We start from the raw sequence: 27,347 nt of genomic DNA on the forward strand, positions 1-27,347 counted from the left end.
CTGTGTCCCAAGTACGTCCACTCGAAGCTGACCATAATGTTGTTGATTTATTCTGTTCTCAGGTTGTCACCCATGAACGAGCAGCACAAGCCAAGCTTCAGGCGCTTCAGTTTGCCTTGATATCCCGGGAGCAACAAGAGACTTGGCAAAAAAGAAGCTAATAGACATGTTCGAGGCTCTGTCAGTGGGTATTCTGATTTCTACAAATGCGATGCTGCAGTTCTGTGTTTTAAAGCTAACCTCCATCCCAACGATGCTAAGCAGATTTGGATGACCACTCTTTCTTTAAAACCTTGTGATTCAGGAGGGACACTAACATTTTCACCCCTCTGGAGAGAGCTCTGTGAAGTTCGGGGGTCCAAACTCTATTAGTCGCAATCCCCCCCACCCCCCCACCCCTCCCTGCCCTCCCCCGTCCCCCCACACAAGCCCACTCCAGCCCTCTTTCAGCATCCCGATTCATGATAGCCATGAGTTTGCCACCTCAACAGAAAGCCAACACAAAGAGGACAGGCAAGCGCATCACTTTCTTTAACGACCAGGCAGTTGCAATGAAAGAGGCCTCTCAGCACACAGAGGGTTCCTACTTTGGTCTGGCGGCCCCTCCCTCAGAGCAAAGCCACAGCGAAGCTGGGGCTGTGGAAAGCTCCAATGCTGAGGCTCCACAAATGTACCTCAATTCTGTCATTTTCAGCCCGGAAAAGGGAAACCAGAACCGTGGACATTACCAACAGACCATGCCCATGAAGTGGTCAAATCAGGACCCTGCACAGCAGCCTCAGGAGAGGCCTGTGGCCTGGTCACAAGGAGTGAACATGTCATCTTGGCCTGCGAATTTTCCTCAGTACCTGGGAGCTCAGGCCCAGGTTGGTTTTGCGAAACCGATCCATGAAGGCATGGCGCAGCAGCAGCCAACTGCGATTAGGATACAGGAAAAGCAACAGCAGGCACCCAGTGCAGGTGGTGAAGGCTTTAGGGATGCTTCTAAAACCAACAGGGGTCTGGACTGGGAGCAGCAGCAAGCCTTTCAGCAGGGTCACAAGACTGGAGTCTTAAATCCGCAGCAACACGTGACGTCCAGCGCTGGAAACACATCAGTTCTCCAGTCTTTTCAGCTTGCTTTCGGTCAGCCCAAGCAAAACCTAGGATACTATCAGGTGTTCCAGGGGAACAGGACCTTGCCAAATCTGAACTATAACACACAGACAAATGCCCAGCATCAGATTCAGCATATGCAGCAGCAGGAGCAGCAGCAGCTTCAGCAGCAACAGCAGATCCAGAGATTGATGCTCCAGAAACAACAACAACAGCAGCAGCAGCTGCTTCAGCAGCAACTCCAACAACAGCAACAGCTTCAACAACAGCAGCAGCAGCTCCATCAGCAGCAGCAAACACACCAACAGCAACAAAACCTGCAACATCAGCAGCAGTCGCAACAAATGGCGCAGTCACAACAGCAAGCACAGCAGTCGCAACAACAGCAACAGCAGCTTCAAATGCAACAGCAAGCACAGCCACTACAGCAGCAGCACGCCCAACAGCCGCAATCTCAAAAACAGCAGAAGGCGCCTGAGCTGCAACAGAAACAGCAAGTGGTGGAGTATTACACCAGTGACCAACAGCCACAGGCACCCTCACAGCCCGAGAAGCCTCGGTTGACGGAGCAATCCCCGGATACACCTGAACAGCCGTCATCTCAGGCTCAGGACCTCGACCCGCAGATATCCACGGAGTCGCAGCAGCAGCCCGCCCCTCGGAGATCCAGACGACTCTCCAAAGAGGGAGGGGGCCCTCCGGAGAATCCATTCCTCATGCCCGCTGACCATCAGACTCAGGGCTCTCATAATGGAGCCCACGAAGCAGGGGAAGCCAAGCAAGGCCTTCGAGCTGCACCTACAGGGGTTATCCAGAGCACCCGGCGAAAGAGGAGAGTGTCCCAAGAGGTCAACCTCGAGACCCTTGCTCAGAAGGCCTCAGAGATGGAGTCTCTTCCCTCTCACACTGTTAGGGTAAGTTTTACCTGACTTTTTTCAGTATCTGAACCTTTTTTGTTTAAGGCGCTTTTCCACTGCACGGTCCCTACTCGCCTCGGCTCGACTCTGCTTGCCATTTTTGCTTTTCCAACAGGTAAATCTGGTCCCTGGAACCAGGCTCTTTTTTAGTATCTGCTCATTCGTGGTTCCCAGAGAGTAGAGTAAGGGCTTAACATGACATATAAGCCTCGCAGAGTTCTGATTGGCCAATCACAATGACATGCAGACATCCAGCACAAACTAGCAGCTTGTAAAATCTCCAGCTGCAGCAGAGATCACATTTGTTTTTATCCGACTCACAACGGCAGCTCGTAAAATTACACTGTGGTCTTTTAAAGAGGTTCATACGCTCTTTGGATCGGTGACCGATGAAAGAATCCAGAGAAAGATGGATGCTGCAACAAGGAAGGAACAAACTCTACTGATCTGTCTGAACTGATGACGGAGATGTGTTCAGTCCCAAACAACAACATGCCAATACACCATGAGTAAACACCGCTTAACGTTACCGCCGCCGTTGTTTTGGTTTCCAAAGCCCACTGTTCCCATTTGAGTCGAGAGTAGGTCCCATACAGTGGAAAAGCACTGGGTGTTTATGTATCTATTTCACAATGCTGCAGGCACTTGGGACACTGTGATTGAATGTCTCGAAACAACACTTGAATGGTTTGTGAAAGGAAGCCCACTTGCTACTTGTGAGTGTGAGGTGAAACCATCCTTAAAAAGGCCTACTGGTTCTGCAGGTTTCACTGCTGTACAGTAGCTGGCGGCTGTATATAAGAATGTGAAAAGAGCAAGTACCACCTGCTGGCGTCACAGCTCACATGAGCAGATGATTCAAAGCACTGATATGGTGGCTTACGCTTCACCTACACACACACCAGTTACTGTACTCCATCTTCAGCCTGTGAAGCACAGAAACGCATCAACATGTAGTATATTTTAGAGATAAACTCTTCTATAAATATGTAGCAGGCATTCAAGAACTTCTCTTTATTTTGGTTCAGAGTGCATATTTGTACAGGACATGGCTGTGTAGGCTTTGAGGTTGGTCGCATTTAGTTCAGGGTGGGGTTGGCACAGAGTTTGGCTGCAGGCAGGTCTATTCAAAACTCTCTGGCTATATCCACTTCAGTGAATAGCTACTAAATGATCCTACATCATTGCAATGAGTTAAAACATGTGGTACATTTGAAACCGAGTACAAAAACTAATGGTTATGAAACAAGAACGGCTACGTTTGTTGGGTATATCTTAAAGCAGCAACTTGGGAAGACCTGCGTTCTGCTTGTAAAGGGAAATTCCACCAGTTTTTCAAGATTTCTGCAGCATTTTACTTTTGAACTATGGTCACATCATGCTCTATCACTTTACCTCTCTCCCATTTAACGTGTATTTAAAGAGTAATTGCTGCCTAATTTTATAAATAACAAATAACCTGTTTACAAACCCAACCTTATTAACTGCTGAAATGTATTGTTCTGTAATATAAAATATATACCAGTCCTGCTTAAACTGAGCACATTTTCCAAACAGTCAAAATAACATTTTTATTGTGGTTAGTTCCCCTTGTGCAGCAAGTCAGATGACATGTCATTGTCCCATTGTCTGCAAATAAGTCAACCAGTGTTACCGCCCCTGATGACACCCACCAGTGCCCCACACACACCAGATGAGCCTAGATTAAGGGTGTGTTTTGGCACCTTTTTGGAGTGTTTATTCTACATATCATTCTACCATACTAGGTTCAGGTAGCTGAACCTAGTGAGGTGCACTTACTCTAATAAAATATATTAAACAGTGTATGTAAACACGTTGTGTACGTCGTCAAAATGTTTAAAGGCTGATTTATACAGTCTGCATAGAGCCACATAATCTGCCTCGCAAAGGCAGTCGTGGGGAGGGGTAATGCACAGATGCTCCATCTCAACTGCATGTTTTGTGTGGTTCTGTGGAGCTGTGCATCAAGTAAACACTGATAGGCGAACTGATAGCTGTGGTCATGAGATGCAAACAGTAGTGAACCAGATCGTCCTAGACTACCGCCAAAAAAAAGAAGCAGTTTGCGGATGTGTTGTTGAAGAGGTGCGGTGTGATATCACCGCAGAGGTTCCCCTGTTAGTGTTTTTAAATAATTCTGTGTTCCAGTGTTGACCAGTGTTCCCCTTCTTCCAATCATTCTCTTCAGTGCACGCATTCACATTTACATTAAAGGCAACGTCAACGGTTCTGGGGAATTACCGTTCTCTTGTTTGTTTATGTTCGGAAGCTCAGCGTCTTTTATGATATGTTTGAGGGGAAAAAACGACTGTTTGTACGCGACTGAATTTGAACTTGTCCGTAAATTTTTCTTCACTGTTTGAATTACCACAGAAAGTCATGTGTAACTCGAGCTGTATAATTTTGTATCAGTTTTGGTCTATGTTTACTTTCATGCAGTTAGCGTTCTTATGAAGCTCTGCCCACTGTCTAAACAACTCTGGATGCCGAAGAAAGCCTAGCACATCAGACTGTAAACGGGTAGAAAAACAAAGGGTCTCTTTCTGATATTCTAGGCTTTCTCTCTCTGCTTCGTAAACACATTAGAACACAAACCGACGGGAGAGCAGCAAATGATGAGGAAACATCTTCTGAAATTGATTAAAACTATGTTTTTGATTAAAAGCGTGAACGTCACCTTTAAAATATGTTGGCTAACGCCTATTTGAACATCTGCGTATGATCACATCGTGAAGCAGAGATATCTGTGGATTGTCACAGAGGTATAAACCAGTCTATCCCTGCTTCTGAGGAACTACTGGATTTGTTTCACAGGAATGCATCAGTGCTCCAGAGCTGTTGGGTAGGGCTTGTCCTTTAAAGCAACCTATAATGGAATAAATCAATACGATACAAAACATTTCATGCATTAATGCCAGAGTGATGACCAATCACAGCAAGAAATGAGATGTGCACATATTAATATGATGGAGCACATTGTTTTATTACAGGTTTTGGCGTGTCATTTTCTGATTAACTTCGGTTAGATGGTCCTGAAAGCTCTATCTTAGTCAATGCTACTGATATTACTAATGCTTAAGTGCTTTAGTGTGTGTGTTTTGTTACCTATACACTCTCTGTCCCTAAGCCTCTGTGGTTTTATGGTGGTTAACAGCTCTGTACAAAGAAAACGTGCTTCTGACAGAAGATGGGGCGGGTATGAGGATGTGTGCGCTGCTGACTGGAGCCTCTGTATGAGTGGCCTATTGGGCACAGTCTGAAAAACTCTACCTGCCCACACTTACACATGGTACACTACTAAGAAATGAGCTTTAACGAAGGGGATATTCCATTCATTTACTCGAACACTAGGTTGTATTTTTACCTTAAAATATGGGGAGAACAGAGCCTCTGTCATTGTTATTCCAGGCTCAGCACTGCAGAAACTTCACTATGTAACTGTGTGACGAGGGTAGGAAACCCCAACCCATCTCCTTTGATTTCAAGACAGTGCTGTAAAAGTGAATTACACTCCAATAGGGGTGGGCGATATGGCCCTAAAACAATATCATGATATTTGATGGTTTTTGGGCGATAACACTATTCTTGGCGATATGAAAAAACACTGCAAATAATTTTAATAATTTCAAGAACACACTATTATAACAAAATAAATGTTATATTAGCATTAATAATATATTTAATTTCTATTTAAATTATATTTAATTACATCTTATTTTAGTACAAATCGTAACAATTTCAAACATTAAGAATAAACAAATAAATGTTTAAACATCTGCTTATTCTGTAAACAACCGTAACTTACCAAGTGATTGAATTGTATAAAAAAAATATTTAGAATATATTTAGAATACCTCCACATGACTGTAGTCGCTCATCTTTTGGAGCAAACTTTGTCTGAAGATTGAGACTCTGCTGCAACACAGTATTCATTGGTTGATTTGTTAGTAAATGAAAGGCCTATATTTGTAGACATTGAGACCCTGGTTTCATACTTTTACATGGTACTTTTATGATGGTCCCTTTCAAACATTGTAAAGTTTTACCCTTTGCTAAGCCTTTCTTCAGTAAATGACCCTGAATTACTTAAACAACACTTTCTGAATGTAGTAACTTTGAAAAAATGGTGGAATTTCCCTTTGAGTGTTGACTGCAGACATTTGCATATTTGCACTGCTACCATGTGTGTGTTTCTGTGTGTTTGGAGAGACATTGCCATGGCCTGCGTATGGGTCAAGTGCAGGAATACTTTAGCCACTGCAGACCTGGCCCCTGCTCTAATTTATCTCCAGCCTCTGGGTTATTTGTGTGTGGTTTCAGAACCCAACAGGATGTGAGAATTTTAAGGAATGCATTGAAAGATTTTTCTGTGCAGTGAAATGAAGTTAGACAGGAGCCTATATAAAAGGTTTAACGTCAGAGTTGCAAAATGTTCTCACGTCTGGTCTGGTTACTCAGGAGAAACAGGAAATAAAAGTCAACGGCAGACAGGAAATATATGCTCTGTTCTGTTTCTTGGACTCGTATTGTGAAAATGCAGGATCTGGAAATCGGTGACCATTAAGAAATCATTGCAGAGCACGTTTTGCCTGCACTGATGATCTTGTATTGGGGATTATGTGTGGGTGTGTGTGTGTGTGCACTGTATAAAACACAGAGATAGAAAACTGCATCGCTCTCAACATAACCACAATGAAGCTTGAGCTTATTAGCCTAGATGTTATCATGTGGTTACATGCCTTTGTTTCAACATACTGATGATACAAATAATAATGGCATGTCTATGCCTGCATGCGTAGTGCCTGCCTTGGGTTTCAGGGCAAAATAGAGTAAACACTTGTTGATTCACCACATCTAGTTGATTCATACTTCTCTAGGTTAATGTATGTTTACAGCAAATAAGGGCTCTCTAAACGTATTGTTCTTAACAGCAACTGTAACAAAAACAGAAAATGAAAGTTCTTGGAATAGGCTGCCGGAAGAGGAACTGCCTGAATCACGAAGAGGCTACATGCTATTTATGCAGTTTCTAATGGTCATTTAGCTGCTCCTGTTCCTTCAGGGTTTTTTAAGCCATATCTCTGTATATATGAATGTGTGATTGTATGGTCACATTTTAAAGTAGTTTAGTGGAAAAACCAATTTTGTGTAATATTAAATTATAAATGTGGTCCTTCAACCAGAAGTTTTAGCTTTAAAGTAACACTATGTGGTATATTTACCTTAAAAGTTCAGGTTCAAAATCATCGTGATCCTTCACAGAGCTGTAATATGGAGAATAGAGCCTCTGTCATTGCTACGCCAGGCTCAGCACTGCAGAACCTGTACCAGAAACAACTTTTAAAGAGGGGTAGCAAAACACTCTCACATCCTTCATGCGACCCTTGATTTCAGGACAGTGTTGTAAAAATGAATTACACTCGCCAGCTGTAGGGGGAGCCCATTTAACAATAATCCAAAATCTTACCTAGGGTTGCTTTAACTCTAATGTTGCTAACAATGAAAGTCTTATGGTGAATGCTGCTGTTGTTTTTGACAATGTAATATACATATACATTTTTCCCATTATATTATATACAATTGTATAATCATATCATATGCCAGTGATAGCTGCTGGGGTACAAACGTCAGTTCTGTATAATCTTAATTATAAAAGCAAACTTTACAATTTTACATGATATATTTTTATATATGGCTAAACTATTCTATCAAACTACCTACTCCCTTTTTCTGCCAGCCTTTATCCACATAGTTAATGACATTGTGTCTCACTTCTATAGGAACCACACAGACCCTGGAGTCCCTCAGCTTCTGGCCCTGGTCAAGGAGTCCGGGACATGGATCGAGTGAGTGTCAAACGGGCCAGAGACGAGAGCCTGGTGCCCCTCGTCATCCCTGTGTCAGTGCCCGTGCGGCGGGATGACGTCTCCTCAGACAAGGAGCAGGCCTCTCTCTCAGCCAGCTGGCCACTCCGACCCAACGACCCCGACCGCCCTGACCACAAACCCTCCGTCATCGTCACACGCCGGCGCTCTCTCCGCAACTCTCTTTCTGAGAGCTCCAGCCAGGTGAGTGTTGCTGGAGTGATTGAAGAAACACTGCACCAGGTTCCAGGTTCAATCCTCTGACCATGAGCACTTTCTAATGTGTGTTACACACCCTTTTTAAAAGCAGGGTAATAGTCCTTTTAATCCACTCCCTAATCCAGAGGTGTTTTTTTCCTGTTTTTTTCTTTCCCTATTATTTCTTTTCTTGCCCTTGCATATTTTAAGGAATATCAGTGTCTTGGTCTGGTTGAACCCAGGCCTTAGAGCGTCCTTCTCTGTTTTTTTATTTTATTTTTTTTAAATCAGTTTTTTTTCCCTGACTACTGTCTGTTCTCTCTCCTGATGAAAGAATGGAGGGTCCGATAATACCAGAGACACAGAGGGTAAATCGGGCAAGTCGAAGCGAAGGCCTCGTCCGGAGCCCCTCTTCATCCCACCACCCAAACAGGTCACCTTCATCGCCCCACCCATCTACTCCAGCATCACGCCGTACCAGAGCCACCTGCGCTCGCCCGTGCGCCTGATCGACAACCCGCTCACACTGCCACCCTACACCCCACCTCCCATCCTCAGCCCTGTACGAGAGGGCTCCGGCCTCTACTTCTCCACCATCCTCTCTGCTGCTGCTGCTGCTGCCGCCGCCAGCACTCAGGGCTTACCTCCACCCGTCACGCCCAAGTCTGCCTCCCGCAGCCTCCTGCGCTCCAGTAAGTGCCCTATAGCCAATAACACTCGCATTGGGATTCTCTGATTGTGTGCTGATTGATTAAGAACTTGCTGGTGACTCCTTTGAGGAAGCAGTGATGCATATGTATTATGTCTCTTTTCCACTGCGTGGTACCTACTCGACTTAGCTTTACTTACTGCTTGGTCCCTCGCATGTTTTGGTTTTCTATTGCAATAGCTCTGCTGAAATATAGCTTTGGAAACCAGAACAACGGCATCGGTAATTTTAAGCGTTGTTTACTCATCGTGTATTCACGTGTTGTTGTTGTTTGGGACAGAACACAGCTCCTTTCAGTCATCTGTTGTCGGCCACCGATCCAAGGAGCATTTGAACCTTTTCAAAAGACCACGCCGTAATTTTACGAACTGCCGTCATGTTTCGGATAAAAACAAATTTGATCTCTGCTGCAGCTGGAGATTTAACAGTTGGAGAGTTGGTGCTGGACGTCTGCGTTGCGTGGCGTAGAGTGACGACTTCCAGAACCAGGACCTGATTCACCTGGTGGAAAAGCACAAAAGCAGAGAAGAGTAGAGTAAATACCATGCAGTGGAAAACCAGTGTGTCCCTGTGTGCTAATATTGAGTATAACAACGTTGGGACATTTAGAGCTACATGTAATAACATGTAACGCTCTGCTGTAATAACTGTTAGAAACGTCACAACTTTTAAATGGTCAGTCACCCCTCTTACAATTGCCAAAGCTGGCGTTGTGCTATCATAAACCAGAGTAAACAAAACAGCATGCTGGGATTATCTTCAGTACATGGCCTGTAGCCTCGTGCCTGCGGCCAAATCACAGCTGTGTGGAGAAAAGCAGCAGTCCTCATGTGATATTGCTTAAATATAATGTTATGTAATCAAAAATACAAGGGTTAATTTTATTTAAACTCTGTTTAAGTGGCTTATATGATGGCTAATTTGTTAATTTCAAATATTACTTAAGATCAGACTCAGTCTTCATTGCTGTTATAACACACTTTGTAGAATCCTATTCACTGGACTTTAGTAGTTATAGCTACTAAACAAGGAAATATAAATAAAAACGGTCATACATTTTTTTTTTTTAATGTGTGTGTAGACAGTACAGAAATCACCCCTCCAGTGCTGTCTGCTATGAGTGAGGCCACTCCTGTCAGTCTTGAGCCGTAAGTATCGCTATCATTAATGCAAACACACACATGCACAAAGTTCAGTTCAAACTACAACTGACCTTCTTCCACATCCACTGCAAGCACTGTATCAGCGTTCATCATTTACAGTCTGTTATCACTTACCACCCATGGCAGAAAATATGGAATCCCAATTTCCATTTCCAAAACAAATGCCAGATGCAAATGAATCAGTTAAAAGTGAGTGATTTCAGATCTTAGTGTGCTGCTAAACTCAGATAATTGAAGGTAAACATGACCCCTGAGTGGTCAGTCGAAACAGTGGAACGGATTATGAAACTCCTTCAGTGTGGTGCTGGTTGTTCCCAGTCAGTTGTGTCTAATATTCGGTGCAAGTTTACAGAAATGGAAGGTCACGAAAGGAAAAGGAAGATATCAGACTGTCAGGACAGATATTTCAAAGCCGCTGGTCTGTAAGCGGTTGGCTGCATGAAATAGGATTTACAGAATATCAGATAGGAGACCCAAGGAAAACAGGACTAACCCCAGAAGAGAAGAAAACGAGTGAAAAGAGCAGCAATCATGGAGTGTGGATGTTTAGATGAAGGTGATATTATATACTCAATCAGATTATTTGTGGTGCTCTAACTTTAGTCTGCTGCTGTTTTAAGGAAACCTATGAAGATGGCAGCTTGAAGAATACTATCATATATATGATATATTTCATTATTGGTCGATACAATATAATTTCAATATTGATATGAACAATATAAAAGCCACAGGAAAAACTGCCAAGAACAAACAAGAAACCGTCAGACATAAATCTCTTGGCTTTGTCAATGTTAATAGTTTTAAACTGAACTGACGGCAGTGACCTGTAATGAGCATCATTCGGTGACAGATAATTTAAGTAATGTACAGTACTGTGCAGAAGTCTTAGGCGCCTAAGATAATGATATATATTTAAACTAATGCCTTCTCAGTGAGCGTGGGGCTTGTATAAATTATATATAATCACAGAAAATACAAACAAATAATAATATCAAGCAAATAAGAAATAAAAGATAATTGTTTTTCTGTAAAGTAGTAGGTAAGAGTGAGTTTGAAGAACAATGTTTTGTTCAGATTCTCCTTGATTTGCACGAATTGGTTAAATCCACAGCACACGTTATTTAAAATCATTATTAATTCACCGTTAAAACTAGGTAATGGATGATAACCTCAAATAATACAGACTCCGCGAGGAGAGGTTTGGACAAAGCTAAACCAACACATTCACACACACACAGTATCCGACCGGAGTAATGTGATTGGGTTTATTGAAATAGAAAAGGTGTTTAATAATTATATCATTGTCATTGAGACTTTTGAATTGTTCACACCAACTTGTGTCCTAGTTTTTATTGGTGATTTGTTCATTTCAGTATCTGGAAAAACGTATTATAATAGTTACTTTTAATTTTTTATTTTTATTACTTATATAATTGTTTTTTTATTTTTTTATTTATTTACTTTAGGCCTGTTTCTCAGAGCCATAATATTCAGCTATTAACGAGTTTGTGTCAGTACACACATTACTTTTATATACTTCATACTGTAGAAGGTTTGTCAAGTAGGAGTGTGTGTGTGTTATGGCTTGAAAACACTGGTCTCAGCTAGACTGCCACTGTTTGCAGGATGTTATCTCTGACTGATACCAGCTGGTTCTTCTGCGTCTGATGTTCATAAACGAGAAATTAAGACACACACAAAAGCGCACACCCAGCAGTTAAGCGTAATAAATGGAAGTGTTTCTTGCTGAAGGGTTTTGCCAACAGTGCGATAAAAGCATATCCTGCAACAAAACAAGAAAACAAAATGTTTCTTCCCTTATCCTCGACCTTGGCAGTCACAGGCTCGGAACAGGTGGCTCTGACTAGCTGGGATGTTGTGTGAATTACCCATGGCCACAGTCTGCTCGCTCTCTTAAAAAGTGCCACTTTGCATCAGCTGTGATTTCAGTTCTCGGTGTAAAGTCAGAGCTCCAAACACAAGTTGGAAATTTAGTTTAAAAGGAAAGTGTTTATGGTATAACGAGTGTTGTCAGCAACAAAACGAAAGGCCATTAACATCCTCTATTCCTTCTGTCTGTGTGTTTCTCTTGCTCTCTCTCTTTCTCTTGCTCTCTCTCTCTCTCTCTCTCTCTCTCTCTCTACCTATCCCTCCAGGCGAATAAACATTGGGCAGCGGTACCAGGCAGAGGTCCCTGAGCTGAGGGAGCGCTCCGCTGCAAAGCTCGACCCACACAAAGCCGAGCTGGTGTGGGCGCCGCTGCCTGAGCAGGAGTGTAAAGGCCAGCTGCAGGAGAGAGGTAACCACGCTCACATAGCACTCTGCACTCATCTGCTACCACATGCTTTGACATATCCTGTGTGGTTTTGCAGTTGTGTAACTAACTATTAGTAGATGCAGAAATTTCCTGGAGATAAAGTAGAAGAATAAGCGTGTGTTTGTAAAAAATGGATTTGGGCCTCTGTTAATGATGCCTATACACACCTGTATACATACAGTCCACGCAGGAGCACTTTGTGCTTCTCCAATTACAGACTGTAGCTCAGCTGTTGCTCTGCATACTCTGTTACCCCCATCTTCTTCAATTCACATGCCCCTGAAATTAGCACCACAGAGCAGGTAATCTATCATTTGGATGCTGTACCATTCTAGTGACACTGACGTGGTGGTGGTGTGTTAGTGTGTGTTGTGCTGGTACGAGTGGATCAGACACAGCAGTTGCTGTTGGAGTTTTTAAACCCTGTGTCCACTCAGAGACAGTAGCTCATCTGTCGCTGCACAGTTTGTGTTGGTCGTCCTCCTTGGTCAGTGGACTTTTCTCCATCCAGCAGTGATGTTGCGGGGTGTTAAAACTCCAGCAGCACTGCTGTGTCTGATCCACTCGTACCACCACAACACATCACTGCCACCACGTCAGTGTCACTCCAGTGCAAATAATAGGCACCCGGTTCTGTGATGGCATTGTGGGGGTTCTGAGCACCGATGAACAGGATGAAAGGGCTAACAAAGTGCATCTGTATGGTCAGTGGAGATGATGTTACAGCTGATCTATGTATAAAATGGTGAGGTGTTCTTGACAATGACAATAACAGTATGTTGCTGCTCCTGGTCATGATGCTTATTCTTCTGTTTGCAGTGGATGACCTCATGCACCTGGCCTGCTCCAGCGTATTATGTGGCGGAGGGACCAATCAGGAGCTGGCCTTGCACTGCCTGTATGAGTGCAAGGGTGACATCATGGTGAGTGTAAGGTGATGTAAGGCTTCACTGGCGAGGTGCAAGTGGTCGGTGCGTCCTAAGAGATGAGCTCATGTGGAAGATGAATCATTCTGACCCACACTGATAGCAGATTTCCCCTAGAAGTCCGTTTCCTCTTGTGCACACGTGTAAGAAACACACACTGAATCTGGAATCATGTAAATCGACTGTGTTCCATTTGGCAATGACACTCAGTCTTTGAAACCCTCGTTTTTTTTTAACTGCTTTAACACTAGCCCTGTGTGCGCACGTGTCCACTCAGGCACGCAAGGAACATTATACGCGTGGCTCCCCTTTCTGTGTGCACTCGGCTGAACCAGCAGCAGCAGAGGCCAGTGGGATACTGCTGAGCTTTCACTCTGCTGCAGTAGCAGCCAGCTGTCCATCACACAGCTACACCAAAGGCCACTCAACCATGTGCTTGTGTGTTGGCGCTGCGGACTGTGTCAGTTTGACCCTGAGTAAGATCACTGATGGCCGTTTCAGATTACACACAGAGGCTTGTCATAGTGGTGTGTCTATGTGGAGCGGAGTGCCTTGTTCGGTTCCTGCTTTGCATTAGTTCATGCTCTTCTGTGCGGCGCTGCTGTCTGTTCTCAGGAGCAGTTCCAGAAGGATTAGTCTTTTGCTTTGCGCCGTCTTCAGTTTGCTGCTCGGTGTTAAAAAAACAGAACGACAGATCACAGCGGAGATAGAGGGAGAGAGGAATATTAGCCAGTGACTGGCGCTGCTTGTTTAAACGCCTCCAGTGAAATGCTCTTGCCTATGTTGCCAGGGAGATGGAGGGTGTCTGGCAGCACAATGTGTCTCTCTCTCTCTCTCTCTCTCTCTCTCTCTAGTTTAAATTCTTCTACTATTGTTTCTTTTTGCTTCTCTCTCTCTCTCGCTCTCTGGCCATCACTCACCTTTTTCTGTTTATCTCTCTCTCTCTCTCTGGCCATCACTCACCTCTCTCTCTCTCTCTCTCTCTCTCTCTCTCTGGCCATCATCCCCCCCCCTCTCTCTCTCTCTCTCTTTGTGTACCTTAATATTTTTTTTTCTAATATTCTCTTGTTGCTTTTCCCTTGCCTGTCTCTTTTCTCATATATATCTCTCTCTTTCACTCCCTTCCTGTCTGCTTTAATATATTTTCTAATATTGTTTCTTATTGCTTCTATCTGTCTCTTTTCCCTTTTATCTGTCCCTCTCACAGCATGGTGCGATACACACCTGTTTTGTTCTCGTTTATCTCTTCATATCAGTGTATCTTTCATAGCTGGTCATCACTTTGCTTCGCCAGTGACCTCCAGAGGATTGGCACTTCCTCTGGAGCCAGGGAATAAATGAATGGATAACTGAATGAATGAATGAATGATTTCTGTGTCAAAGCACCAATAGTTATTCAATAGTAATTATATTCTTTCTTTTTTCCCAGGGAGCCCTTGCCCTTCTTTTGCTGAAAAACCCCATCTTCCCCAAATCCCACCCCCTGGCAGACTACCACTACTCTGGTAAGTCCCTGACTTCACCCTCAGGCAGTCGTTTTGCCGTCTTAATTCTTTCTTTCTGTCTCTGCCCCCCACCCCCTCACACCCCACCACACTGTCCTTAGAGATGAGTCTCTAACTGTTTATGCTGTGCTTGGTGGGACTCTGTGCTGGAATTCTGCACCATGCTCGTTGTCTCTCGGTCATAAACAATACCAGCTGAGTTCTGGGGGAGGGGTGGTTTCGGGGGATTATTGGGTGAAAGGACGGGGGTGGGCCAGGACTGTTGGTTGCAGACTTGGAGTGAGTGAGGCAAGCGGGAGAGAAGGGGGGAAACGGGGGAGTGTTTTTGCAGCATGTAGTTAATCCCTGTAAGAGGACAGGAGCACCATTGTTTATTTGCCCGTGTGTGTCCTGACTGTGTGTGTGTGTGAGCATACAGACTCACAGTAAGTGTCTGTCTCTCCTCTCTCTTCTTTCTCTCTCTGTCTGTCTCCCTCCCTGTCTGTCCCCTCCAGGCTCGGATAGCTGGACGCCTGAGGAGAGACGCATCTTCAACAAAGGCATCGCTGCTTACAAGAAAGACTTCTTCATGGTGCAGAAAATGGTAGGATCTCACAAGAAGTGGCTAAGTCACAGTGGAAAAATATGTATCTGGAGAAAAAAAAAAACTCCGCCACTATTTTGAGTCACTTTATTTTTAGTGTTATATGGCGCTGACCGATGAGAACCCCGCTCCCTGGTGATGCTTAAGTACATCTGCTTTGCCTGCTGAAACATTGTTATTGATTGGCACTGGACCTTTCAGCATTCCCACAGTTGTTTATTATTTAATGGGACAGGTTATGAAAAACCTTTCCAGTTTATTTGCACTTTAAGTTGAGTATCTTAAGTATACAACCTCCAATAGGCTGCAAGAAAAATGGTCTTCAGTGAGCTGCTTTGATTTTGCTCACCTTATTATGTAAGATAGGCCATCCCCCCACCCCCTTTCATTGGAGCATGCCCATGTGCATAACACATTACGAGAGCAGATTTATGAGAAAAGCAGTTTGTAATTGTGACAATGATAACAGAGGAGTAAGAGAAATGACCAAATACAAGAGCAAAGAAATTGTAAGAGAGAAAAAAACAAATTAAAGTTGAAAAAATAAGAGAAATGAGCGAAAAGGGCAAAAGTGAGAGCAGGGAAATAAGACAAACAAACAAAAAAGATGGAAATGCCTGTGGAAAAAGTTTCCATTCACTACCACACACACAGGGCTCATTATCATTTAAAGGCTAAGCACCACTTAATGGACCTCCATGAATATTTCACATTATTTTAGTTACTGACATATATAAGTATGAGTTAAAATGAAAATAGCAGCTTAATTTGCTTTAAAACTGACAATTTTATTAAATTGACGGAAAAACCCGAGCTCGCTACGGAAATTCTTGAACGCGACCGTCACCGTTATGACTGACTGTTATGACAGTATCTAGCTAAATAACCAACATTATTCATGACAATAGCCTAGCAATAAGCTAAACTCAGATGTAGAGGTACCGTTATTCTTGTAAATGTGATCGAAGTCGAACTCGAATTCATCCGACACTAAAAACCTCCGTAATGCAGCTACGTAGCCGAGTGTAATCTGAGCCACCGAGTTTAGCAAGTCAAGCTAACGTTAACTAACACCAACTAAAACAGGCGAAGTGAGTGTCCTTACCCTGTTTACCTCCATGTTACAGAGGCTCTTGAACACCTTTCGTTGGTTTCCTTACATGCCCATATTGTTGGAAAAGTGCCAGTGAAATGAGCTACAGATAACGGAGTGAGCGGATGGTCCTTTCCAAAGTGCCCATTTAAAGTTGACAAATGTAGTCCTTTTTTTCTGAATATTTGGGGATCTTTGGGCCATTTGTGCACAGATGACCCACTGTACATTGAATGATTGCAGCCAAAAACAACCCACCTTTTCATCATTTTGCATTAAATTAAGTGCAGTTTCTGTGTAGTTTAAGTGCAGTTGTTGTCCACCATCTACGTCACAGGGAAGACGCCTATTAGAGTTTCTGAACACCGTTGGGGGGTGGGGACCAATGATCTTTTAAACCTTATTCCTTGAATTAGTAAGAAATAACATGTTTTCTGACTATCAATAAACACAAGTTAGGAACTCAAACTCCACTGTATTTATTTGTTTGACACTTTTATATCGCTGATGCTTAGCTTTTAAAGGAACAGGTGCTGAATCCGGCTGTTCTCAACAGGGATGTTTAGACAGAGGGAGAACATTGCTGTATTGTTTGATCCTTGTGTTATTTTGACTAAAGCAGGTCACAGATGTTTCATTAAAAAGAGAGAGAATATTTCCCCTTTTAAGGCTTTTTACACAGCTTTCTGAAAGTAGGTTTTTCTCAGTAACTTAAGGTCACTGTAACTTTCCTTAAATAGAAGACGATTAAATACAGAATAAATGCTGATCCCAGTACATTTTTAACCAGATTATTTCTCCCCTCAGATTTTTGTTCCTATTTTTTTAGTAGTACATGTTTAATACAAAGAAATGGGCTGTAAATCTGTCTGTGTGTGGGTGAGGTGGGAGGGATAAGGAACATGAGTAGGATGTTTGGAATCGTTTTTACTTTTGTTTGGCTGTTATGACTCTTTCTTTCTATTATTCAAAAAAAAAGTTTGAAATAAAAAGTAGCAAGCAGATCATACTACACTGTGTCCAGAAGTATCCAAATCCACGGGGTCATTTTAAGTATCGACTTCAGCTGGTTTAAAGTGCACCACATGTGCGAAAACCTAGCTTACGTATACAGATGAGTTATAGGTCACCGATGTCTAGTCCTGAGCATTGACTTGAGGAGAGTAAAGCTCCACAGCCCAGTGCCCAGCCCAGTTCCCAGACAGAGGAACTGTCTTTGCCGTGTTTGGCTCTCCGTCCAGTCATATTAACACACAATACTGCTCTTGTAGACAGCCCAGGTTAGGGGTGGCAGCTGTAGCCTTGGGGGGGGGGCAGCCGTGGCCTGGAGAAGCGAGCTTGAGGCCAGAGGGTCGCTGGTTCAATTCCTGGGACCGGCGAAGAAAAATAAAATCACAACTGAAGTGACCATAAGCAAGGCACCTTACCCCCAACTGCTCCCTGGGCGCCGAGGTGGTTGGCAGCCCCTTTCTCCAGTGCTCACTAGTGTGTGTGTTTGTGTGTTCACTGCCACGGACAGGTCAAATGCAGAGAAGCAGTTTCCCTAAGGGGATCTTCTTCTTCTGTATGTGCCTTTTATATTACAGTGTCCAAAGCAAACAAATTAAATGATATTTAGACATTATTTATCTCTACTTCTCTAACACCTGGATGTTTCTGCTTGACTTTAAGGTGAGCTCCAAGACTGTAGCTCAATGTGTGGAGTTTTACTACACCTACAAGAAGCAGGTGAAGATCGGAAGGAACGGCACGCTCTTGTACGGTGAAGCAGAGCTTCCTGAAACGCGGCCCACAGAGGAGGAGGTGGACTATAAAGTAAGCTGCTCTTCATCTGTGGTTTTGTGTGGGCGTTTGTCTCATGCGGACGAGTGCAACGTGGTACTGTGTGTAACCTCCCCCTCGTCCAATTTGCAGAGCTCACACAGATTTGAATTGCGAAAGGAGGATGAAGAAGTCAGGAAGTGGGAGGCGTCAGGCGACAAGAAGAAAGAGAGCAGCCCCGGCAGGGGAACTGAAAGCGTTCGGGCCACAGAGAACGTGAGTACAAGAAGATCAGAGTGAACTCTCATGCCTTAAGTTTAATTGGTCAGTGCACAGATAATAAAAATACTCCTGTGAACATTAGGATGTACTGGAATTTGGTTACAGCAGAGCAAAGCACAAAGAGACACAAGTGAATAATACACTGTTGAAAACACACACCAAACACAACACAACGAGACCATGACAAATCTAAAATAAAGCAGCAAAACTCTGAAAAAAATGGCTGAATTGGAAATGGATTATGCAATGCTAAACTAATTAAAGGTGCAATGCAAATGAATAAATCAATACTGCAATAGTTCAGACCCTGAGTAGAGAACTGAACTGTAACTTTGCAATAATAATATTAGGTGTTCAAATAAGTTTTAAAGGGTTTTGTGTAACCCTTTGTCATTTTATGTTGTGTAGTATTAAAAATAGCTGGTCGTTTTATTAATTAATTAAATTAAGCTTTAATATACTACGTTCACACAAAACTAACATTGAGATCACATTTTTTAAATCATCATTTTCTTTATAAACACATTCTCTTCAAAATAGCTTTGCATTAGTTGCTAAATCGTTTCTAAAATAGATTTTTCAGTCTGAAAGTGACTTAGGTGTGGCGCCCACTAGTGGCCGCTGAAAGCAACAGCACGTGCGCTGTCATGCTCCTATTGCTGCAGTCTGACAGCACTAGTTCTATAGATGTGAGAGCTATAGGAATGCTGCCTATTGAACTGACTGTAATCCCTTCTGCAGGCTGGTGCGGTCCTGGTCTTGAGGAGTCAGGAGGACGGAAGGAGGGTTCAGCCCGTATTCGGGGTCAGCCACGTCACCGCAGCGCAACCTAAACCTCGGCAGGAGAACACGGTGCGGAGGAGTGGGGGCGGAACCAAGGGTGCGGCAGGACAGGAGGGAGAGTTCCCCTGCAAGAAGTGTGGCAGGTAATAGACGAGCTGGATTCGTGGTTAGGGTTGGGGTCAGAGGGTTAGGGTTGGGGTCAGAGGGTTAGGGTTAGAGTCAGAGGGTTAGGGTTAGAGTCACATGGCTAAAAAGCAGTCATTAGTAACCACAGTGACACCTCGATCTTTATATATGTAGGGTGCAAGTTAAGGCAAAGTGTTTGATGTTTACGCTTGCAGTTTGCATGATATTAATGGGTACAACATCTATTATTAATGTGCATGCAGGGTCATAAACATGTCAGAGCCTTCCGTACGCTCTCATGAGTCTTTTTCATAGATTTTCTTCAGTAAAAGAAATATCTTTTTATCGTTACAGATAATTATCTCGAGCAATGCCAATATAGTAGTCTATCTGTTGCTCTGCTTACTTTTTTAGCCCCCTTTCACCTTGTTATTCAATGTTCAGGACACTGTCAATGCTACAGTGACACTCACGTGTTTGCAGTTGTGTGTTAGTGTGTGTTGCACTGGTATGAGTGGCATATTTAAGCAGTGTCCACTCTCTGTCCACTCTGTGAGACACTCCTCCCTCGTTGGTCCACCTTGTAGATGTAAAGTCAGAGACAGTAGCTCATCTGTCGCTGCACAGTGTGTGTCGGTCGTCCTCTAGTCCTTCATCAGTGACACAGGACGCTGTCGGCTGGATGTTTTTGGTCGGTGGACTGTTCTCAGTCTAGACACCGAGGGGTTTAAACTCCTGTAGCACTGCTGTGTCTGATCCACTCGCACCAGCACATCACACACTAACACACCACCACCACGACGTCAGTGTCACGGCAGCGCCAAGAAGGATCCACCACACGAATCATAGGCTGTATGCTCCATGCTGCTACCATCTGTTATTCCAGTTTGCAGTTGCACTTAAATAGTGCAAGAGACGTAAAAAGTGTGCACCTTCTAATGTAGAATGACACATAAAAAGGAGGCACATTTCAGCATTATGTAACACTTCTAGCTCTCTGTATTTAAGTCATTGTTTAGTTTATTTCCTCACCCAGGAGCTGTTAGTTTGCTAAGCTAAGAGCATGCCACTTTTCATAAGTGTGTGCATTATCTGTTGTGTGGGTGCGAGTTGGATGCCTTGACTGGCTCAGCAAGTGCAGGACTTGTGCTTCGCTTTAGGAGGGAATCGATAAAGCCTGGCGCTTCCTGTGGGTAAATCTGCATCCGAGATCTTCCGAATAGGAAGCAGTAAACCGGCAGGATCTGATTCCAGTAGGAGATCTCAGCCATGGCAACGGCTGGCTTTGTTATTATCAACAGTCTCTTAGCAACTGAAAGTCTTAAGCGATGTTGAAAGCTGTGCCCTCCGGTCTACACATATATCTGCCCAGTGACTCTGTGTGTGTGTGTGTGTGTGTGTGTGTGTGAGAGAGAGAGAGAGAGTGACTGACCATGTGCATCTGTGCACATAGAATATGAAAACACCCCGTACGCGCTGTCCGTCTGCCCACTCACCATTGGCCACTGTTGCCCATCTGTGTTTTGCCAATGCATCTGCTCTCTTTTTCTTTTTTGTCAGAAGATGAATCCATCCCTCATTTTTTTCGCTCCTCACACTCCAGTATTAATCTTCAAACGTGTTAAGAATTAAATGACAGTGGCATCTAAATGAAACCTCGTATTCAAAATGTATGCATATCAGCAGATGCACAGACATACCTCCATATCTCCTCCAGCTCTGCTCCTGCAGCTTTCCCTTTAGCTTCTAGTGGGACATGCATCACGCTTTAGGATGGACGAACCGTTTTTCCAGCTCCAAGTCCTTCATCCGACTCCATGCTGAGACGCACCCTTATTAGTCCTCAGTTTTTGGGGGAAACTAGTTAAACGGTTGAAAATGGATGTTTCATGTTTTGTTATTGGCTCAGGCAAATGTCAGAACGAACATCTCATATTTAATTGGTTTAACAGCATCATGTGACATTTGTAGCTTGTCCACTGTCTACTACAATCCCCTGAGGAATACAGTGTGGAGCCTCGCCCAATCCACCCATCAAACAGATATCCTTTATTTTATGCTTGTTTCCCTCCGTTATGGGGTGTAATGTCCTCTGTTTTGGGGTCATGGAAGCGTCCACTCTCCTTCTAGCTGATAGATCACATTGGAGGTCTCCTGCTTGTAAAGACCCCTACACAGGCATTTCTGGTTCAGATGTTTCATTTGTTGAGGAACGTAGTTCTAATTAATTAAATATCTATACAAATGTTTGTAGATACCCTCTATGTTCATTAAATATAGTTCACGTGTGCACATAGTGTGTATAATCTCTGTTGAATATATATAATTTTAATATATCTCATAAAAATATTAATTAAATTACTATTATTAGCAGTTTTAGTACCTGATGTGGTTTGACTCTGGAGTAACTGGAGTGTGTGTTCTCCGCAGGGTGTTTTATAAGGTGAAGAGCCGCAGCGCTCACATGAAGAGCCATGCAGAGCAGGAGAAGAAGGCGGCGGCTCTAAGGCAGAGGGAGGCGGAAGAGAGGGCGGCGGCGGCGGCGGCAGCGCTTGCGGCCAGTCAACACAACGGAGCACGAGGAGAGGGGCCACGGAGGGCCAGCAGCGAGGACTCCTCAGACGAGGACGAGGATGCAGACGATGAGGACTGGCACTAATAAACACTCTCCGACCCTGCGGAGAAGCCGCAGATGGAACAGTGTGTGTTGAGGCGCTGTGCGGTTTGAAGGGTCAGGCTCTTTGGCTGTCCGCTCAGGTGGGGCTGCACAATACGGAGAAGCGTATTATCCATTGACCATAGGTCTCATGAATGCATGCATTCATCAGAAGACCCACAGAACCTCATCTTGAGCCTTGGAGGCATATCAAGGTGGCCATACAACATTAGAACCGTTTAGAGGGATTTTCTGTTGTATCCTTCTGCCAGAAACCCTCACAAAGTGAGCTGTGGTACGAGTGCAAGCAGACGTTTCAGCCTCATTAGATGCAGACCATATGTTTTACCAAAATAAACTCCCACTAAAGGCATCAGGCTTCCGAGAAGGATCTTTTCGATTGTAGATAACAGTTGTACGCCGTCAGTGCAAGGCTTTAAAGGAAGGAGGCAAAAAAGTGATGTTGGTTGATGTTAAAGGAATGTGTTCTGTAAAACAAGGGGCTACCACTGCTCTGCTTGCGCCAACACAGACCCAGACTCTGAGGATAACCAGAGATAAAGGGAAACTCCTGCACTGAGGAACATGGTGGCCTTGCCCTTGTACTCAAACCTAAAATCCAGAGAGAACCATCATCTTGCCAGAGCTGAGATATGAACCGAGTTTGCTGAGTTTGTAGGGCTTCTGTCCAGAACTCCCATTGAGATTGGGCAGGATTGGTGAGATTGCATATTCAGGTCCTGGAATGTAGCCTTAAGGTCAAGGCCGCACTGTTCCTCCTGTTTGGAGTTTTCCTCTCGCTAGGAGTTCCCACATTTTGACTTTCACAGCATCAGGACTTCCTCAGAGTGCAGGGGCGGTGGATTATTATTGTATCGTAAGCAGACCCGTGGTGCCACCATGACCCTGTAACAACTTTTTCGCTCCTTTATCCCCATAAGGCTAGAGGTCTTTCTAAAGCACCGAAGCCATTGGAGCCATATAAAATTACAGCAGTTCCTGCTCAAGATTGTAGCAAAACTAAGAGGCCCAAATTGCACACATTAGATTGGAAACGGAAGGTTTCATTAATTTAGTTTTTTTCCTCAGGGTGAGTTTTGGGTCTCGGGTTTGAGTTGAGCCACAAGGCATTTAAATCAACACTAGGTAACATTTGTACCTTAAAATTACAGCTTCAGTCATTGCGATACTCCACTGACCTGTAATAAATAGAAGAGAGCCACTGTCGTTTCTAGGCTCAGCACCGCAGAAACTGCACTATGTAACTTTTGGAGGCAGGTGGGGAAACAACCCCTATCTCTACCCCCTCCCTCCTCCTTGATTCCAAAATTAATTACGCCTTTCAACTGTAGGGGGAGCCCAAGAGCAAAAACACAATCTTACCTTTTCTTTAAGGGTGAGTTTGAGTCATTTCAGATTCGACGTCTCATCACTTCTTTTCTGCAGATTCGGTCCGGCCTTGAGCAGTATCACAACCGCGATTAACACACCGGTGTATCGTGCAGCCCTACTCTCAGGACATGAGTTAGACATACGGCTTCAGGGACTGGCTTACTCCCTGTGTGTGTGTGAAGTATGTATGTGTAAAGCGTGTGTGCGCGTGTGTCCTCCAGGCATTCAGGGTTTATCTTCAGGCATAGGGCTAACAGGGAGTACAAGCCTGTATATGTGTGTGTATAAAGAGCTTGACAGTACTGAGCAGTGTCTTTCAGCACTTCAGATTCTCTCTTTCTCTCTCTCGCTCTCTCACACACTCATCTGGGTACAGTTTCAGATCTCCATCCTGCTCCTCCACCAAACACAGGACTCGCTCCTTCCCTTTATTATCCACCGTGACTAAAGTGCGGTCAGTGCTGTGGAAACTGCAGGACACTCAGCCTGGCGAAGAGAGAAGGAAAAGAAGACGGGCGCTGTTACCTGCACTGTGTCCTCTTCCTTTTTGTCTTGTTCTCAATGAAAGTGGGTATTTACTCTTCACTCGTTTCCAGTCGACTGCCACAAGCTTGCACAGCAGCTCTGATCTTTCCCGTGCTGTAACTTTGGGCTTTTTTTTTTCTTTTGGTAATGTTTTCTTATCGCCACCTCGCTGATGCCTTGGATGCTTTTGACACTTTTTATCTTTACATGACAATCAATTTTACAAAGGTTCCTTTTTATATGCCACAAAATATCATCGTTCTTGAATACATTAATTATTATTATTACTGTTATTATAATTGTCATCATCCTTATTACTATAATTGTGATGTTTTATTATTGTTATTGTTTTTCTTTCCTTTTTTATATTGAGTTGATCTTTTTCTCCTTTGCTGGTTAGTTTATTTAAGATGTTTGCTACCTGTGCGTGCTGTGTGTAGAGCGTTTTTTTTTTTTCCTCTTGTGGAGTGTGTTGGAGTCGGGTAAGAAATGATGTGAACCGATGGTGAAAGTGCAATAGAACAATTTGAAATCTCCATTTAAACCTCCCCCACCACCACCACCAACTCCTCCTCCCACCCCTTCAGCACTCCAGCCTAACCTGACCTCGTTCCCGAACCCTAAGCTAGCCTTACTTGAACAAGAGCGTTTCAAAACACCTACTTCATGCAGCAGCGGGGAAGGATCCGAACAAATCAGTTTGTGTGGCCGTGGGATTGATCGGAGCCTGTTTTAAAAATTTGCAGATGGCGAAGAACCTCTCCACTGCCTCTCCTTCACCATCCGCTGGTCCAGCACTTGGCTACGTCTCCATGGCAACAAAGAGGCTGCAGCTCCCCCCCCCTCCAAGAACAGCCACACTGGGGAGGCTGCAGCCGTGAGTAACGGCTCCAATTACTGCTAATCACACTCCAGTCGGCTATGCACTGTGTGTGTGTGTGTGTGTGCGCGCGCTCGTTTGTTGCACTGCGTGTGTGTGTGTGTGTGTGTGTGTGTGGTGGGGGGTGGTTTGGGGGGGTGTAGACATATGTGCGAGTGTGCCTGTGTGTGTGTGGGTGCTTGTAGGTGTTGCACCAATAATCAAAACTGTTTCAAACTCAGAGCCAAGTGAGAAAAAAGAGCTTTTGGATCCATAACTGATTTTATTTTATTATTTGAAATCTATATTGGTGAAAATGTTGAAACTGACTTGCTCTCTCTGAAGGGCAGGGGACATTGTGTAAAAATGGTCAAGCCAAGATTGTTTTTTAAACATGAGAAGTTAAATGACTTAAATGCAGGATTTGTTGCCACGAAGCCACTCTTCTTGCTTTCTTTCAGCCAAGGGAAAAGCTTGTGTAGACATTGGTTTAAAAAAGAAAAATGTATAAATATATCACAGAAACAAATTGTATACTTACTATGCTATTTTCATACGGGCTCGTACACTAATGGTGACCATGGACAGATCTCAAGTGCTTTTTTTTTTTTGCTTTTTTTTTTTTTTTTTACTACAGTAACTTATTTGTGTTAAATTTGATTATCACTTGTTGTTTTGGAATAATAAATATGATAAAGTACAATATCTAATGTCATATTTGGAAACAATGGCTGTACAGTTTAAAGCAACAGCGGGTGACAAGTTGGCAGTCTTCATAATCAATTTCAATTTAAAGGTGACGTATGCAAAACTCACTTTTTGTGTGCTTTTGTATTTCCACTTGGGTCTCAACTGCTCCTATAAACACGGGATGGTTCCTTTATTGTGATGTCACAATAAGTAAATTTGCATAGAACCACCTTGGCTGCATAAACATGAGATGGATGGGTCTTGGCCAGCAACAGCTTATTTGCATAAAAGTGACAGCCCTTAAACGGCTCGTATTGAAAGGGACTGAAACTAGCAACAATAGAGCTGGTGAGATTTCTTTATGTGAGAGACATTTTGTGGAAAGAACTTAAGGAACGTGTTTTGTATCGCCCCTAGGCCTACTCTAACTTGTTTAAAAAGAGGTATAACATGTCCCCTTTCAAATACTAAAGCCACGTTTACACACATGGTTCATTTTCTCCGCTCCATTGTCCATACAGGTGCACAATTGTTGTCCACCTCTTGCTCTGCATGCTTTGTTAATCTCCTTCCACCCTGGTTTTCAATGCTCTACAATCCACACAAAGCAAGTAGGCTATTATTTGGGTGCGGTGGATCATTCTCAACACTGCGATGGTGGTGTTAGTGTGTGATGCGCTAGTACGAGTGGATCAGAGACAGCAGTGCTGCTTAAGTTTTTAACCACTGTGCCAATTCACTGTCCAATCTATTAGACACACTAAACTTGTTGGCCCAGCTTGTATATGTTAAGTGTTTTTAAAGGAACTAGTACATAAATAGTAATAGATTGAGCCTTAAAGATGACTTTCCTCTCAAATATTCTTTCATTTTTGGGAACTCAAGGTACATTGATGTCAAGCACAGTGTATAGCACCGGAAAAGTACAGATAAATGTAAGTGAGAGTGAGATTGAAAGCTACAAGCCAGTCGTAAATGGTCTTTCAAATGAGCCTCCTGAAAGGACCTCCTTCTGTTAACCACTAGATGGAGCCAGTTCTCTGCTCTACATTGTTGCTGAACCTTCTCTGATTTCTGAATTTTGTCCTGTCTCTTAAAGAAAGCTTGTGCATTGTCACAGATCAGGATTTTCAGTTCAGCACCTTCTGGGTTTTATAAAACAGTTCTCATGCCAAGAAACTGAGAGGGCACACTGCCGGATTTAAAAGGAATGTCTACGACTGTGCGGATAAACCGTTCCCTGAGGTTGTTGACATTTAGAAGTTCTGTGTATATTAAGGTGGAATGGTGGTGTGTGTGTGTGGGGGGGGGGACCTCATTTGTAACTCGAGCTGTTTAGTTTTGTAGCACAGTTGCTAATGCAGTTAGCCATCTCACAAGCTTGGAGACCACTTTAAGTGATCAGAAACAGCAAAAATAATCAGTATTACTCACCTATGGAGCAGGAATAGAGCAATATACTCATCTCGGTTCATGCTTTTCAACATTAGGAGTTGTTATCTGTTGTCTTTAAAAGAAAAAAAAAAAACCCTCCAGATGCCTCTGCCATGAACGGAGAGAGAGAACGCCTAGCATACCGACCTGAGACAGTTTTTTTTTTTTTTTTTTTACTCATTTACAGACACTGGGGCTTTTTTTTCAGCAAACCTAAATATCGCCTTTAAGTCATGAATCTTCTTTTGTTCTTTGTTTAGTTCTCTGTTTCTAGTTGGATGAGACTTTCTGGTACAACTAGCAGAACAGTGGATGCAGCTGAAACCCAGCCACATACATATATCATCTTCTTTCCCTTTATTTCCAACAGAAAGCCATTATTACCCCCTGTAATCCCCTCAGGCCAATGCCATGCCTTAAAGCCATAATCTCCCACTGCTCCAGAAAA

General features: G+C 43.5%; 1 protein-coding gene across 1 annotated transcript; it reads left to right on the top strand.

The window, feature by feature from the left end:
• The first annotated feature begins 452 nt into the window (after window positions 1-452).
• On the top strand, window positions 453-25,470 carry mideasb (mitotic deacetylase associated SANT domain protein b). The gene is made up of 12 exons (XM_066674573.1): window positions 453-2,009; window positions 7,814-8,101; window positions 8,430-8,787; window positions 9,886-9,952; window positions 12,124-12,266; window positions 13,104-13,207; window positions 14,640-14,715; window positions 15,210-15,298; window positions 18,063-18,206; window positions 18,306-18,428; window positions 19,176-19,360; window positions 21,774-25,470. The coding sequence occupies exons 1-12, from the start codon at window positions 462-464 to the stop codon at window positions 22,000-22,002; spliced, it is 3,354 nt and encodes a 1,117-aa protein (XP_066530670.1). The 5' UTR covers window positions 453-461; the 3' UTR covers window positions 22,003-25,470.
• The last annotated feature ends 1,877 nt before the right edge of the window (window positions 25,471-27,347 follow it).

The sequence above is a fragment of the Hoplias malabaricus genome, chromosome 1 (assembly GCF_029633855.1).
Source record: "Hoplias malabaricus isolate fHopMal1 chromosome 1, fHopMal1.hap1, whole genome shotgun sequence".
In the NCBI taxonomy this organism is placed as follows: Eukaryota; Metazoa; Chordata; class Actinopteri; order Characiformes; family Erythrinidae; genus Hoplias; species Hoplias malabaricus.